The sequence below is a fragment of the Dasypus novemcinctus genome, chromosome 20 (genome assembly GCF_030445035.2).
Source record: "Dasypus novemcinctus isolate mDasNov1 chromosome 20, mDasNov1.1.hap2, whole genome shotgun sequence".
NCBI lineage: Eukaryota > Metazoa > Chordata > Mammalia > Cingulata > Dasypodidae > Dasypus > Dasypus novemcinctus.
Genome location: NC_080692.1, coordinates 37,512,744 through 37,531,122, shown reverse-complemented (window position 1 = coordinate 37,531,122; position 18,379 = coordinate 37,512,744). Strand labels below are relative to the sequence as shown.

At 35.2% G+C, this 18,379-nt stretch overlaps 1 protein-coding gene across 19 annotated transcripts in view; it reads left to right on the top strand.

Moving 5' to 3' along the window:
• Positions 1-18,379, top strand: part of EPS8 (EGFR pathway substrate 8, signaling adaptor) — a 182,101-nt gene that overhangs the window by 78,390 nt on the left and 85,332 nt on the right. For 8 of the 19 annotated variants that reach the window (XM_004460304.4, XM_058282839.1, XM_058282838.1 and 5 more), the window contains one exon: positions 8,630-8,671. The exons of the other annotated variants lie outside the window; for them this stretch is intronic. In XM_004460304.4, coding sequence (XP_004460361.1) covers positions 8,630-8,671 — 42 coding nt within the window. The remainder of the gene's footprint in view (positions 1-8,629; positions 8,672-18,379) is intronic. 19 annotated transcript variants of the gene reach the window in all.

Sequence of the window (18,379 nt, the reverse complement as noted above, 5' to 3'; positions counted from 1 at the left end):
TTACAATTTGATCTGGTTCTGTGTGGAAAGTTTGCCAACCCCTGACCAATAGCATAGCCAATGAAGCAAAAAAAGTTAGACTTGTTCTCCTTCAGAAAATCAAATTAGATAATGGAATGGGGCATTATATTTCATAGGGGGCTATATTTTTGAACATGTGTTTTTTCCCACATGTAGGAGGGAGTTGATTTTATCTATCTTTAGACTATGCTATGGGCTTTATGTATTTCATATTTTTTTCTCCTTCACTTAAGAGATATTATTATAACTACTTTACAAATGAAGAAACAAGGCTCAGAGAGGTTAAGTCTAAACTTTCATATTTAACAAGTGCTAGGATTCATGCATAAATTTGTCTGGCTCCAAAGTACATACTCTTTGTACTATCGCCTAGAAGAAAGTAGTAAGGGAAATTTGCATGTAAAAAAATCGAATGTATAATAAATTCTTCAAAATTCTGGCTTGAAAATGTCTAATTAGATATCAAATGCAGACATTTGTAGTAACTCTAGCAAGCACCCAAAATATAAACAAAACACTTCAGTTGTCCATGCTAAGGAAAAGATTAGTTGGAGATAATATGTATTTTATTATAAAATTTGCATGTGAAAGGAGATCTTTGGGTAAATTGTATACAGAATTATAAAGAAAATGTAAAGCATGAAAATTTAAGTAATATTAAAAACATAAAAGAACACTGATCTAAAAGAAAGGTGAGATTTGAAATGTTTTCAATACAAAGTGCAAAATAAAAAGAATGCTAAGCCTCAATACAGAGTATACCTTGTGGGCAGTTCATTTTTTAAAAACAGATATAAAACAAAATTTAGCCTGTATTGTACTGTCTTAGAAGAAAAGTTCAAGGCGCCATGAAAACCAGTAAAGGGGGATCTAACGTAGATGGCTGCGTCAGGGAAAGACTTCCTGAGGAGGCATCATTTAAGCTGAGATACATGAGTTAGCCAGGCAGAACTAAGGAGGATAATAATTATTCTGGGCAGTGTGATTGACCTTGAGGAAGGAAAGAGCTTAGCATATTCAAGAAAATATCAGAAGGCCGTGTTTGTCCCAGCATTTCTGAAAACAGGAATCATATCTGTTTTGTTCATCAGTGTAAATCCAACTTTATACATGGAATGAATACCTGTCCTCTTGGATTGAAAGCCTTCAGCAAGATTTACTGGATGGATAAAGAATGAGTGGACATTTTGCTAGAAAAGTTGTGGTATAACTGGGTGAAGGCCAACAGAGGCTCCTTTGAATCTTGGCTCTGGCCAGAACAAAACACAGGAAAATAGAGAGAGAAACACCTCCGTGGAGAGGTGCCTGAACAAGTGCCACCCACTAGTGGGTCTGGAAATTGCATGGACAAAAACTGATTTTGAGTCTTGCTGTTTTCTAACCCCTGGGAGAAAATCTGTGCCCCATTAGTGATTCCCTGGCACAATTTTGATAAAGCTGGGCAATTTTAAAGATTTAGAATAAGTTGAACCAAATATGAAAGGAGGGCTGTGAAAAAAACATATAGCCAAGAGAGAGAAATTAGCCATCAGAGTAAATTCACCAGGATATTCAGATGCCTAGACATCAGCAAAAAATTACAAGCCATGCTAGGAAGCAGGAAGAAGTGGCCCAGCAAAGGAACAAACCAAATATACTGAAGAGATACAGGATTTAAAACAACTAATCAATGATAATCACACAACTCTCCTAAATCAATTTAAAGAATTGAAAGAAAATATGACTTAAGAGATAAAGGATATTAAGAAGGCTCTGGATGATCATAAAGAACAAATTGAAAGCCTAAAAAAAAAACATAACAGACCTTATGGGAATGAAAGACATGATAAATGAGATAAAAAATACTTTAGAGGCACATAAGAGGAGATTTGAAATGCTCAAAGACAGAATAAGTGATTTTGAAGGCAGAACATCTGAACTGGAAATACAGGAGACGATGAAAGAGACGGGAATGGAAAAAATGGAACAGGGTCTCAGGGAATTAAAATGACAGCATGAAATGCACAAACGTACATATTACCAGTGTCCCCGAAGGAGAAGAGAATGGAAAAGGGGCAGAAAGAATACTTGAGGAAATAATGACCAAAAACTTCCCAACCTTATGAAAGGCATAAATATTAATATCCAAGAAGGACAACACATCTCAAACAGAATAAATCCACATAGGCCTACACCAAGATATATACTATTCAGAATGACAAATATCAGGGATAAAGAGAGGATTCTGAAAACAGCAAGAGGAAAGTAAAGCATCATATACAAGGGAACCTTGATAGGATTAAGTGCCAACCTCCCATCAAAAACCATGGGGGAGAGAAGAAAGTGGTATGATGTATTTAAAGTACTGAAAGAGAAAAAGTGCCAGCCAAGAATTCTGTATCCAGCAAAGCTGTCCTTCAAAAATGAGGGTGAGTTCAAAGTCTCACAGACATAAACCAATAGAATATGTTACCCAGAGACTAGATTTGCAAGAGATACTAAAGGGAGTGCTGCAGCCTGAAAGGAAAAAACAAGGGTGAGAGACTTGGAGAAGAGTGTAGAAGTGCAGGTTATTAGGAAGGGTAAATTAAAGGGTAAAAAGACAGACAGTAGTATTATATGACAACAGAAAGCCAAAGGACAAAATGGAAGAAGTAAGTGACACCTTTACCGTAATAAGATTGAATACTAATGTCTTGAACTTCCTAATCGAAAGACATAGATTGATAGAATGGATTAAAAAAAATGACCCATCTATATGTTGTCTACAAGAGACTCACCTCAGACATAAAGACACAACAAAGTTAAAAGTGAAAGGTTGGGAAAAGGTACTCCATGAAATAGTAACCAAAAAAAGAGCTGCAGTAGTGATACTAATATTGGAAAAAATAGATTTTAAATGCAAAATTGTTACAAGGGATGAAAAAGGTCATTATATATTAATAAGAGGGGCAATTCACCAAGAAGAAATAACTCTACTAAATATTTATGCACCTAACCTGAATGCCCCAAGATACGTGAGACACACCCTGGCAAAGCTCAAGGGAGAAATAGATGTCTCAACAATAATAATTGGAATCTTCAATACACCACTCTCAGGATTGGACAGAACATCTGGACAGGGATAAATAAAGAAATAGAGATTTGAATAATATTGTAAGTGAACTAAACCTAAAAGACATCTATAGAGCATTTCATCCCCAAACACCAGGATATCCATTCTTTTCAAGCACTCATGGATCCTTCTTCAAGATAGACCATATGTTGGGTCACAAGATAAGTCTTAATAAATTTAAAAAGATTGAATTATACAAGACACTTTCTCTGATAATAGTGGAATGAAGCTGGAAATAATAATGGATGGAAAAAGGGAAAAATCATAAATATATGGATATGAAAAAACAGTCTTAAATAATTACTGAGTCAAAGAAGAAGTTGCAAGAGAATTCTGCAAATATCTTAAGATGATTGAAAATGAGAACACAACATAGCCAAACCTATGGGACACTGCAAAAGGCAGTGCTGACAGGGTAATTTATGGCCCTCAACACTTAACAGTAAAAAATAAGAAAGAGCTAAAATTGAAATCTAACTGCATACCTGGAAGAACTACAAAAAGAACAGCAAACTAATCCCAAACCAAGTCAAAGGAAAGAAATAGTAAAGATCAGAGCAGAAATAATGAAATCACGAACAATAAAACAGTAGACTCAACAAAGCCAAAAGTTGGTTCTTTGAGAAGATCAACAAAATCAACAAACCCTTAGCTTGACTGACAAAGAAAAAGGTACAAATAAAATCAGAACTGAGAGGGGCAACATTACCACTGTCCCCACAGAAATAAGAGAGATCGTAAGTGGATACTATGAGCAACTTTATGCCAAAAAACTAGACAATGTAGGTGAAATGGACAAATTCCTAGAAGCATGTGACCACCTACAGTGACCCTAGAAGGAGTAGAAGACCTCAACAAACCAGTCACAAGTGAAGAGATTGAAGCAATCATCAAAAATCTCCCTAAGATGAAAATCCCTAGACCAAATTGCTTCACAAGTGCATTCAACCTATCATTCAAAGATGGCATAATCTTGCTCAAACTCTTCCAATATTATAAAAATATTTATCTCGGAAATAAATGGAAATGGTGTGAGCACATCATGGTGTTTGTGACTAGCAGAGTTATTATGTGGGCATGACAGTGGTTGAAAGACATTTTCATTACTAGAATGAAAGCTAAAACATGTAACATGGGACTGTATAACAGTGAAATTTGAATATGGATATAATTGCATATATAAGAATTTTTATAAAAGATAAATCCATATATACTAGAGAGAAGAAAACAGAATAGCAGCTATGTGTGGTGGGGACAGCATAGAGAAAGATTGAGAGACAATGCATTTTGTTTTTTTTTTATTATTATTACTGGAATAATGAAAATGCTGTTAACATTATTGAGTGATGGATGCACAACTATGTGATTATACCGAATACCATTGATTGTACAATTTGGATGGATTTATGCTTTATTAATATGTATCAATAAAATTGATTTTTTTTTTTTAAGAAAAAGGAATTTGATCATCAACATAAAATTGAGTAATGAATGCATTCTGGAAAAAAAAAGTGCTGAATGAATTCTTGTTCAATATAAGATCATATTTACCTCTGATAAACAACCATTCCATGCATATGCTGGAATTGCTTTCAGAATATCATTAATAATAAATATTTTCTGGATCCATCTTATCATAGGGAAAAGTATCAAACAGGTAGAATTTTTTTTCTTCATTCACTTGCCTCTGCTTCATTTCTATGCAGCTTTCTTACATTCCTGAGCAATGCTACCTCCATAGGCCTTCTCATATCCTAAAAGACAGTATCTGATAATTCATAGTTAAATGTTAGTGGCATAATGAATAATTACCTCCAGAAGTGTTTGTAGTTTAACAGTGGTTCCTAGGGATCAAAAAGGCTTAACTCAGACGAATAATTAATTTCCAGGGGTAGAATTTCATTCATTATGTCACTGGAATGAATGATAATACTTTTAAAACAGGATGGCTTTCTCTTAGTCCTAGCAAAAATTGAGCAAGCAGGCTTCCAAGTGCACCTTCAGTACCTGCAGAGTGGTGTCAATTCTGGAAATACTGTATTTCCTTAGGCTGCTGCTTTTTGGGCTTCACACTTCTGGCATATTTTGGCCCTTCCTTTACTGCTTCCTAGTAAACTGAAGCTAAGTAGGAATTTCTTTTTCAAATGTTTAGAACTAGGTAAATGCAATCATTTAATATTAAACTAGTTCCCAGTTATGATATGAGTGAACACTTATTCGCTAACTTCACATATAAAAGAAGTCTTTCTAACAAAAGTAAAATATTGTGAGTATCAGATATTTGAACTCTTCCCAGTTTAGATTACGCAAGAGGAAACAAACGGCAAGATTCACTTTAATTGCTTGTTGTTCTGAAGAAGGAAATGTTATGTGTGTTTTCCCCCCTCAAGGACTGTGTCCAAGGCAATAACATTTTGGTGTTTTTGTAGTTCTGTGAGATAATTCCAATGTTTTAGAACTTAAATGAAGCATTTAGTGAAATGCTTCAACACTTATCTAAGTAAGTGTTCTTTCTTCAGAAAAGACTTGGTGTTACTTGTACCTAAGTTCTAATGATATAATAGTCACATTAGAATTTAAAAAATAATGTATGGGAAAAACATAAGTGACTCTTGGCACAGGTATGTGTAAATACAAACATTTTTACACATGTTGTGTCTATGATTATTTGTATGTTTGTATGTATGTATATGCTCAATATTTGTTTAGGTATTAGCAGGTATTCTGAGAGGGGAGTCACACACATAGAAACTGAGAGTTCAGGCTCTTATGTAGGTCTGCCTCATTTGAGGTTTTACTACTTGCTAGTTATATGATAAGTACCTTGCTTGTTCTTTGACTCTGTTTCCTCATCTGTAAAATGGAAAAAAATCACAGCACCTACTTCCTAGAGTTGTGATTATTAAGAGATTTAATGCATGGAAAGAACTTATTACAATGTTTGTCACAAATAAGGACTTAAGTGTTATTTTTTGTTGTTATAAATTATTATTAAATATTCAGACTGGAGAAAAGAATTACCTTGAAAAAAAAAAAGACTTTTGTAGCCAAAGCCATTATTAGTTAATCCCTGGCATTGAAAGCATTAAGTGGTTTCATGATCATTAACAGATTATAGTATGGAGAAGGATATATGTAGGTAATCAGTTCCTTTTTCTTTATAATGTACCTCAGATGATCAGTTTTTAAAAGTTGTATTTAACGTCTTCACTCTCATGACCAGATAATAAAATGTTTATGTAATGCTTTTCACTTTGAAACCTGGCTGACATTGGAAAAAACAAGGGTTTTCACCATTTTGTGTTAGAATTCAATTTTGTCTAATCAGTATTTGAAAGAAATAACTCGTTTAGATTGCCTTCCAAGAAAAACATTGGGTGTTGCAGGAAGTGGTCTTAGTGAGTCAGAGGATAATACTTTTTTCCTCTGAGTCAGTTTTGAACCTCCTTGATATAAATAGGGTGCTTTTACCAAAAGTTTTGCTTTTCAGAGTAAATGTTAAAATCATCCTTGATACATGGCCACATCAACAGCAGTACCTTCATTGGTATTCCACTCAATTAACACTGAGGGTATTTATCTAATTGTGACTGCAGAAATTCTTCCAAACAAATTCTTTTTTTATTTCAATTCAATTCCGTACTTCTAATTAGTTCCTATTTCACAGCAATTTTGCTTCAGACAGGTAAGGAGTCAGGAGAGCATTTATATATATCTCGGAAGAAGTTATATTTGTAATAATATCCGCTTTAGTCACTAAAATTCTATGTATTTTCTTTTAGCACACTTATATAAAACTTTATAGCGTAACTTTATACAGGGATTATTTTGCAAAAGAATGTAATAGATTGCCATGTCCCAGCTCTATGTAAGGGACACAAAATAATGTCAGAGTACTTCTTCATAGGCACATTAAAAATATTAAACATGATAAATAATTGCCAAATAAATAGGTGTTAATGTTCACTTGGTCAGAAGAGATGTACAAAAAGAGGTAGGACCATCAGAGAAATACAAATCAAAACCATAATGACAGATCATTTCACACTCATTAGAATGGCTGCTATTTTTTTAAAGAAGGAAAATAACAAGTGTTGGGAGGATGTGGAGAAATAAGAACACCCATTCACAGCTGGTGGCAATATAGAATGGTGCAGCCTCTGTGGAAGACAGTTTGGCAGTTCCTCAGAAAGCTAAATATAGAACTACCCTATGACCTAGAAATCCCACTACTAGGTATACACCCCAAAGAATTGAAAGCAAGGACTCAAGCAGATATTTGCACACCGATGTTCGTAGCAGCATTATTCACAGTTGCCAAAAGATGGGAGCAACCCAAGTGTTCTTCAACCAATGAATGGATAAATAAAATGTCATGTATACATAGAATGGAGTATTATCCAACCATAAAAAGGAAGGAAGTCCTGATGACAATATGGATGAACCTTGAAGACATCATGTTGAGTTAAATAAAACAAAAGGCCAAATATTGTATGAATAAATAAACTCAGAGAGTAGGAATATAGCATATAGGTTACAGAGCTTGGGGTGTGGATAAAGAATGGGAGGTTCAGACTTAAAATATACAAGGTTCCTATTGGAATGATGGAAATGTTTTGGTAATGGATGTCGGTGATAGTAACACAACCTTGTGAACACAATTAACACCATTGAAATATATTTCTGAATGTAATTAAAAGGGAGAAATGTTAGTGTATACAGTAACAATAACAATTTTTTAAAATCCATGGAACTACACTCTACAGAGAACCCTGAATTAAATGATGGACTTTAATAGTGCAGTTATAAAGAGGTGCTGTCATCAATGGTAACAAATATTCCACATCAATAGGGTGGCATATGGGAATCCTGGATTTTATACAAGTTTGCTTTGTAAACCCACAACTTCTGTAATAAAGAACAAAGAAATATGTGTATATATATATATACACGTGTGTGTGTATATATATATATATATACGGGTGTAGGAATGGAGGAATCCAGCAATTGCTAAATGGAACATATAACGTAGTAGGGAGTGTATTTAGTAAGAATAGGGGCCTGAAAGTGAGTCAATGCAAGGTATGCTCAAAGGGGAGTGTATTGGTGATCGTATGTGGGGGTGCTGAAGAGACTGGGGAGACTGGAGAAGTAATTTAGGGCAAAATTGTGATGGATCTTGGATGCTAAACTAAGGACCTTTATTTTTTTATGAATATGTAATTGATAACATGTTTTATTCTGATTATCATATATTTCTCTCGTGTTCTATTTCCTTGACTGCTTCCAGTTTTCACTTCAGTGAATTTCATTTAGAACCAGCATTTAAAGAAAATGCCTCTTTTTACCTCTTTATAATGTACATCTTCAGGAAAAAGAGGAGCTGATATCTGTATCTTTACCTATATATGTAAATATCTCTGTATCTACATATCTATGTTTCTATATGATGTAGATAGATTTCAAGTGTGGTTTTGCATATACTCCTCACAGCAGTCTTATTCTTGTTTACAGATGAGAAAATTGAGGATCAGAGACAATAAGGACTTGTCCAAGGTAGAGTTGGGATTTCCTCTCAAGGCTGCCTGTCTTCACATATGTTCTTTTTTTTTTTTTTTTTAATTGTTTTACTATACCACAATACCAAAATAAAAACATTGGAATATACTCAGTAAGTTTTTATTGTAGCTCTGAAAAAGCACTCCAAAGGCATTTTCCTTCTAGGCAAAAGTGGTTTTTGTTCATTTGTTTGTTTTTGCTTTTTTTAAGGAGAGGAACTTGGTCTTTGGATATTAGGAAATTGCTTTCTGGGTAACTTTCTCTCCCCTCTCTTTGGGGAGGAGTAGGAAGGTCACCTTTCCTTTCCAAGGGTGAATTATTGTTATTTGAGCATTGTAGATTTTGCAAAGACAGTCCAAATTGGTTTAGGGGTCATTTGTGGGTGGTGGTGATCCATGCTGTAGATCACCCGTCCTGAGTAGATTATGGTCACTTTCCATACTTTTTATCATAAGCACTTGGGCCTTGATTATTGGGAATCTTTGATTTTTCTAACCTGGAATATACAATCATGAGAAGGGTAGGACACTTTGGTTCTCCTGTTTTCTTCATGGCCGGCAAGTAGATACGTGGCTCTGGGCAATGTTCTCCTTCCCTGAGGTGACAGCAATTGCAATCGAGACTAAGCACCCCTCCTGTAAACACTGAATCTCCCATCTCATAAAATTCAAACACTTGTTTCCTGGTACAACCTCAATTTTAGCATCCTGGAATGGAATGACTCAGTTCTTAGAAGAGTGGGGAAGTTCATCTTATTCTTTCCAGTGGGATAGTTCAAATGTGTTAACCATGTCCTGCTGCTTTGTGCTATTCCCAGGGCTTCTCAGCAACTAAAATAATTTTTTAAAAGACAAAATTCCTCATGCCACGTGCTTTCTTTGTAACCAAGCTTGGAGTTTGTGAGGGTCCTCAAATTTATGTAGCTTTTCCACCGACAAATGACATCGTGAGTAACTTCTTATTGCTTCTGTGCTTTGTTGGTCAGGTGATTGCATAGGTAAATTTTTATGGCAGGAAGCAGGTCATTGAGCTGATGCACCAACTTTTGTCATGATGTCACTGAGCTAATGCACTGGACTTTGGAGCTGCAAAAAACTTTACTGAAAATGCAGTGCCCTTTTAGAATTTTTTGATCCTTTTGAAACTCTAGTGTCTATTGTCTCTTTAGTCTGATACTATCCTTGCTTTTATTAATCTTTTTTTTTAAGATTTGATTTTTATTTATTTCTCTTCCCCCACCCCCATTGTCTGTTGTCTGCTCTCTGTGTTCATTACGCTGTGTGTTCTTCTGTGCCACTTGCATTCTTCAGAGGACCAGGAATCCGTGTCTCTTTTTGTTGTGTCATCTTGCTGTGTCAGCTCTCCATATGTGCGGTGCCACTCCTGGGCAGGCTGCATTTTTTTTTGCCCGGGGCAGCTTTCCTTGCAGGGCGCATTCCTTGTGCATGGGGCTCCCCTACACGGGGGATACCCCTGTATGGCATCGCACTCCTTGCACGCATCAGTACTGTGCGTGGGCCAGCTTACCACATGGGTCAGGAGGCCCTGGGTTTGAACCCTGGACCTCCCATGTGGTAGGTGGATGCTCTATCAGTTGAGCCAAATCCACTTCCCCTTTATTAATATCTTGATTCCGTTTCTTTCTAGTACGTCTGATTATTTCCTGCCTTTACTTCATAGGCATCCTGGGTCTAACTCCCTTTCTTTCTTGTCTATAATTTAGACGGCCAGTTCTTCTCTATTTAAATATATCCACTCACCTTTTTAATACATTTATAGCAAAAGAAAACCTTGTAGTTTTATTTAGAATCTATGTGACTATGAGATTTTTAGTAAACGTCAACTTCCCTAATCATTCTTTTCCTCTGTGTGTCAAATAGATGGATTTTATCCCAGATCTACTATTTATAAGTTCTTTGATGTTGGGCATCTTATTCAACTCTGTACGTAGCTTAACTCCTCTGTAAAATGGCAATAATAATTGTTACGAACTTATGAGGTGGTTGTACCAATTCAAAGACTACAGTACTTGTAGAGCACTGAGAATCCTCCCTGACAACCAGTGTTATTTAAATGTTACCTGCTGCTTTGCTCCCCCTCCCCTCATTACTACTATTAATAATCGTGGTAGTAGTTTAATACTCACCAGGCATTGATTTTATAAAAGCGGTTGTGCTAGGTAAAATGATACCTAGTTTATTTAATAAAGAGCTGTAATTAAATTGGGAAGTTATTTAGAAAAGTAAAAATAATGTCATAAACTTGTTCTTTTGAGCAACACATTTTAATTAAATCGGACCATGCTTCTCCTCTAAGTGTTCCCTATCTCAGTTTTTAGGTAACCCCATTTCCCCAGTTGCTCAGAAATGGGAACTGTGGGAATGGAAAGAAATGCAAATGTGACATTAACAGACCTTGTGATAATTCCCTCTTCAAATTTCCTCTTTCTTCCTACTTCAGTTAGCCCACTTTCCCAAACAAACCCATCTTAAATTCCCAAACAAAAATCTACACAATATGATCCAGGAACCTGAAGGCTTTGGTGGTTCCAAACACTTGTTTTCACTTACTCATTCACTAGAGAGAGGTTATGTTTCTACTCTGTTTTAATTCTAGGTGCTCAAATCTGGGAAAGTAATTTCTGGTGTATAAATTGACACCAGACAAAAAGCAGACACACTCATATACATATATATTACATATATAAAAGGGAACATTTCTGCTTAAGTTGAATAATACCTCAGTGTCTTTCTCTGATTTTCTGAGTCCTCAAATCTGAGTTCTTAAACTTTAAGTGCGTTAAGTAGCTTTTTATATATTTTACTGGTTTATTTTTTTGTGCTTCATCCCTACTGTCCTTCATTTTGTTTACGTTTGGACTATATTCTGGAGTAATATAAAGAACAGCATTATTGTTCAGAGTTACTTTTTGCGTAGATTTCTTTGCCAACCATCACTGTTTCTGTACCAGTCTTGAACCATTGAAAGCACTTTGAAAAAATGCATTGCTTTTCTTTATTCCAATGGTTCACTAGTTATCCAGGATTTTAAGTGAGGAAGTCCTAAGAGAACATTTTCAGAATGAATCTCTCAGTCCCGTACTTTTTACAAGTTCATAGCTAGTCTTAACCCTATCTAGCTTCATATCCTTATAAATAAAATCCTTCCTTCTAATCAATTAACAGGTAAAGTATTGTATTTATTAGTTTATTTATTTCATTCTGACTCACCCTCTAGACCATAAGCTCCATAAAGGTACAAATCATCTCTTTTGTTCACTGATGTAGACTCAGCGTCTAGAGCTGTGCTGTCTAATATGGTAGCTCTCTTAGCCATACAGGGCTATTTATATTTACATTTAAATTAATTAAAATTTAAGAAAATGAAAAATTCAGTTCCTCAGTGGCATGTGCCACATTTCAAATGCTTAATATTTGTGTTTAGCTACTGCATTGAACTGTGCTGATATTTTCATTATCTTAGAAAGTTATATTGGATAGCACTAGGCTAGAGCATTCATAGGCACATAATGGTTATTACATAGTAAATATTTGTTAAATGAATGAATTAATGGATGGATGAATTAGTACTGATACTGACTGGTGTCTATTAATATTGAGAGAATCCTGTTTGAATGATTATTTAGAAAGATCGTTTTGGCTTTTAATTCATCAGTGTTGACATTTCTGCAGTCAACCTCAAAATACTGGATTTATTACTAGTATAGTAAGAAGACTGTATACAAAGGTAGTTAAAAACATAATTTGTGGTCATATCTTAAAAATGGTACCTATTAGCTGTTCATGACATGACCAAGTTACCTAACTTTTATAAGGTCCACATTTCTCATTAAAATGGTGGTAATAGTGCTCTTATAACTTCATAAAGTGGTAAGAATTAAATAAGATGATGAACATCAAGTGCTTGGCATAGTGACAAATGACAGTGCTTAATAAATGAACATTGTAATTTTTAGAAGAGTGAAACAAAAAAATGTCTCCAATTACCCCAATTCACGAATGATTTCAGGGTTATAAGAAGAACTTTATTTCTGTTTTTGAGAACCTCTGTTGTTATAATCTAGCAGGCATTTATTAAAGGTAGTACAATCTAAGCTTATATTTACTGTTTTTTGAGTACGAGATTTAATGGTTTGAAATTTTTCCCCATTGATTTAATTTTTGTTCTTTAATTTCATGACTATGTAAATATCTAACCTATCAGGAAAAAGAAAATGATTTAATTTCTAGAAAAGCAATTAGAGAATGGAGTTTTATTATTAATAATGATGCTTGATTTATCTGGGTATAATGCCTCACTTTATTCACTGTAGTGTTTCTTTTCTGGAATTTGAAAGCAGTATTTGTTGTTATAAAAAGCAGGTAGTTAAACATACCAAAGTATCAGCTGACCTTATCTAAAATAATTTCTTTTATTTTTTATGTGTTTCTTTCACTCTAACTGTTAGGGTTCCTTTATTTTTAGTATAAACTTATACTCTTATTTCATAGTCCATGTTAACTTCTCAAGTTCATATTAGAGGTGATATATTTTCCTCCTGAGTTTTTCATTAATAATGTTAGCTGACATTTAGACAAAAAATATGTTATAGAAAAATGGCAGATTAATACATAGATTTATTCTATCTCCAAATAAAATGACAGTAAAGGAATTAAAAAAAAAAAAAGCAGAAACCTCTTGAAACAGATGGAAGGTGGAAAGCCACTGGATGTACATAAGTAACATAGAAGATAGAGGAAGCTGAAACCTAAGCTGGTAGGGAGAGAAGTTGAGAAACAATGTGATTTTCACATCAGAACTCCAGAAAGGCTCAGTGATGAGGGTAAGACTGACAAGATCATTAATTGGTCATGTATTTAAAGTGAACTTAGACCCTAACGGCCTCCCCTCATTCCAGCAAGACTGGAAGTTTGTTCTTTGGAGTATGTGAATGACAGGACTCTGGACTGAGGAATACCAAGGCACAGTTGTGGGGTTTAGGATTAAATGAAATACTTACTAAATAGTAAGATACCCCCAGCACATTTCTTTCAATCATCTCCTGAATATTCGCAGCCAGGTGTATATTCTCCAGGCATGAAATTGGAAGATGCTTCTTTGAAAAATTGGATCAACCTAGGTAGAAGATCTGTGGAATACTGACTATTTGGGGGTGGGTGTCTCCAGTGGAGCAGCACACCAGATTGCTCTGCAGGGAAGCCCACCAGCTAGAAAGTCCCCGCCATCTACACATATTTTCTAATCAGTTTTTCAATGCTCTTTCTTCAATATGAGTAGCGAACAATGATCACCAGACATTTGAAGAAATTCAGAGAACAAAGCAAGCATGGGGAAAACAAGGAAGTTGGTGGAAATAGAGTCAGTGAAGGGAGATGAAAATTTTTGAAATATTATCATTACTATTCTCACAAAGATCAGGGAATATGTTCAAGTAGGAAATAAGAATGGTATTATAAGCACTGGAAAAAGTTAGGAAACAAAGTGTACTGTTGGAAATTAAAAATTGATAAAAGAAATGAAAATTCAAAAGTTTTTGAAGATAAAGTTGAGGAAGCCATGCAAAATAAATAAAAATACCAGGAAATGAAAAACAAAAGAGAAAAGACTGGAAACTAGAGACTTAGCCTAAGAAGTCCTATTCTGAATAATAGAACTTTTAGGGGGAAAAAAAGTTTAAAAAATGATAGCGAGGAAACTGTCAAAGAAATCATTTAAGAAAATTTCCCAGAATTTAAGGACAATAGTTGTCAAGGCTTATTGGGTTTGCAATATATTGAATTAAAAAATAGTCATGTCAGTGTATTGCTTCAAGAAGTTTTAGAACTTTAGGGAAAAAATGATTCCAAAAATTCCAGAGAGAAAAACAATAGACCCCTATACCAAAATGGAGAATCAGAGTGGCGTCGGGTATCTCAGAAGCAACACTAAAGACAATGGCTTCAAACTTTGGGGAAAAAATAATGTCCAGCCTAGATTTTGAAATCAAGACAAATGGCTGATACTGAAAAAAGGTGGAATAAACACATTTTCAGTCATGCAAAGCTTCAAAAATTTACCTTTCTTAATTTATTCTTAGGAATTTCCTCATGTATGTGCTCTACCAAAATAAAGAGGGGAAGCAAGCAAGAGGGAGACACTTAATCCAGGAAACAAGGGTGCAAGAGAGATGAAAGGTGAAGGGAATCCACAGGATGGTGGCCTGTAGAGTTGACAGCTCAGATTGGAACAGGAATATATAGAGATCTGGAGCGATGCCCTGCAACAAAGTAAAAATGGTAGAATAGTGATAGAATAGATAGTGTTTAAATATATTGAAAGGAGACTTCTGGTGGAGAATAAAGGGATGAGTTAATGAAAAGTAAATAGAAAAACTAAGGGGTAGAGTGAAGATAATTATTAACTCTAAAGAAAACAATAAATATACAAGAAATGAAATGTAATTGTAGTTATTCTGTGAGTTGCATTTACAGTGACAATAAGTAAGCACTGAATTTTGGTCTAGTAAAAATATGATATAATTGTAATTTGGGCCCTCCATTATATGGATTCTTACTTCATCTCCAACCTCCTTCCTCACTACTTCAGCCTGTTGACTTATTCTTTAATAACTCCAAATTGCTGCTGGTTCCCTAAATGTACCAAACAATCTTTTTTCTTTGCTTTTCTCTTTTCTGGTTTTGGCTTGTCCAGCTCAAGCAAGGCAGCCTGAAGAAGGCTTTTGGGAACTGAATTCCCCTCCCTTTTCCAGGCTGGGGTGGCACCTTGCATTCTGCTCTCCTTCTTGCCACACTGTACTATAAATGACCCTTTTGTTGTCCCTCTGCCAGCATAGTATACATTTCTAAAAATCTTTCTTTTGCTGCCTTTGCTTCAATCATTCAATAAGGGAGATTTTTGTTCTCTAGACCCACCCCCTAGTCTATTTTCCCTTAAACCTTATTCTATGCTGTCATTAAATTGCTTGTCATGTCCTACTTTTCTAAATATGACTTTCTTTTTTTCTCTCTGTTTAAAATTTCTTCACAAGATAGGAATTTTTACAAGGAAATTTTTGTTAGTCTGATATTTTCTGTGAATTGGAAAAAGTGCCAGAGATTTGTTTTCTTAGTAGACTTGTCTACTGGCAATCAGGGCTATTTTGTATTCAGTTAAGTATAGACAATTACTGGAATGGATTTTATTTTTTGTTTTGTTTTGCCAGTCTTTATTTCATCACTTTCTAACAGTGTATTAGGACTGCCTCTATTTTTTGAAGAAACATGAAAAAACAGTATTTTGAAAGGAGTGCATTTTTATCTTTGTTAACAAAATGTTAAGAGGCATAGGATAATAAGAATTAGGAACTTTTAGTAGGGACTTGAGAGTTGTACCTGATCTGCAGGCCAGGAACTTGATACACTTTGATACTGACTGCAATACGTAAAGTATTCTATTAGAACAAATGTGGGGGTGAGGGACATATAACTATTACACTGGCATTTGGGCAGACTGAAGCAATGAATACATAAAAGTTGAAACAAATGAATAATCCTTTTTAAGAAATTATGCTTCTGTGTCCTCTCATCAAAATAATCAATGTTTGAGGTGTGTGGCAGTCAGTAAGAGGTAAGGTTGAAATGAAAAGTCACATCTTTTAATAAAATATCTGAGAAGTAGTTTGGGGTATGTCAGCATGTGTTATAATACAGTACAAAGTTTTATTTAACCTTTATTTAAACAGAAATCTAGTGCTGAAACAAAGTTCCCGTTTATCTTAACATTAAGGGTTTTACCTATAAGGAGATAAATTTAGGATTTAGGAAAGTGGGATGAGTTCAGTATGATAGTTGTTTAAATGAGACATTTCCTGGTTTGTAAGTTGCAATCATTTATGAAAATGTTGTACAGTTTGTAAAACATTGATCCATTTAAGTAGCTGTATTGCAAATGCAGAGCAAATTGCCCACAGTCTTTTGTTTATGAGTTAATGTCCTTTGCTCTAGGTAATGAAGGAGGTAATCAGGTTGTACCAGGATGGTTAAATATTAAAATGTTATATCTCATCTCTGTGTTAGAATTCTTCTTATTGTACCTATAACATTTTATGATTTACTATTTTTAGAGGCTATTTAATACACACATCAGAATGAAATCTGAATTCAAGAGTTTCAATCTCATTAAAGATGGTATTGGAGCATTTTTTTTTAAAGATTTATTTTTGATTTATTTCTCTCCCTTTCCTCTTCTCCCCCCATTGTCTGCTCTGTGTCCATTCACTGTGTGTTCCTCTGTGTCTGCTTGCATTCTTGTCAGTGGCACTTGGAATCTGTGTCTCTTTTTGTTGCATCATCTTGCTGCATCAGCTTCCTGTGTGTGTGGCACCACTCCTGGGCAGGTTGTGCTTTTTTTGCACTGGGCGGTTCTCCTTACATGGCACACTCCTTGCACATGGGGCACCCCTATGCAGGGAACACCCCCCTGCATGGCACAGCACTCCTTGCATGCATCAACACTGCACAAGGGCCAGTTCACCACACGGATCAGGAGGCCCGCGGTTTGAACCCTGGACCTCCAATGTGGTAGGTGGATGCTCTATCAGTTGAGCCAAATCTGCTTCCCTAGAGCATGTTTTTATGTCTTCCCACCCAGGTGGGTTACATCAGGCCTTGTGTAGCCCTTTCTGTTTGCCTTTGTAAAATTTGATGAACTGTGCTAATGTTGCATGTGGCACTACAGCCTTATCCAGGAGAAAGGATATATAGCAATTAAAATGTTTCATATGGGGTCCTGATTTTCTCAGTGGCAGTAGTTTTACACTACTCAAGGACCCAACGTTTAATTTAGGAACCTTTACAGTTAGGGTCATAGAATTTCAGTGAACTACTAAATCTTGAAGCCTGATATACAACATAGTAGAGATTTGAAAAAGTCACTGGGAAACGAGGGGTGTTATATTCCCTAAAATGTGTTCATTTGAGAACTGACTTTGTAGACAAAGTTCTGCCCTCAGTGATATATTTCTACTCTTCTGAGAATCCATACTCAACAGATTTTTGCTTCTGAGAAGATTTGAATTTCTTAGATAATGTTTACTTTTTAAAATTCTGATCGTCTTTGGGTAGTGTTAGCCAAGGTTCTTTGTTAAGGACTGGGCCATTCTCATGCCGTAATTTCACATATTTCCTCTTTTTTAGCACTATTCTATACCCAGCACAGAACTGAAACTTAGCCCAGATCTTGTCTGAACTAAATGAAAAAAGTTTTCCAGGGCTGGATAAATCAAGAGTTTCTATTGACAAATTTGAACCCTTTATTGCTTTTTCATCTTTTCAATTCAGTAAAAACAAAAACAAAAAACACAAAACCTCAAATAAATCAATAAATAAAATAAAAAATAAATGGGGAATTGACAAATCTCCCATATAGAAGAATTACAAATAATTTTTGCAGATATGCACTTCTCCCTCAAGGAGGTGGAGCGTAATTCTCTGCCCCATAAGAATGGACAATGTGTGGTGACTTTCTTCCAAGAGTACATTATGGGGGTGGAGAACAAGTAACTTTATCATGGATAAACCTGGCATATACTGTCTCAATTGGATGAGTCAGGCTAGCATCAGCAGTGATTGGTCATGGTGATAGCATGCATTCTTGATAAATATGATGAGAATGACACATGACCTCTGTGCGCTTCCTCTCCAAAAT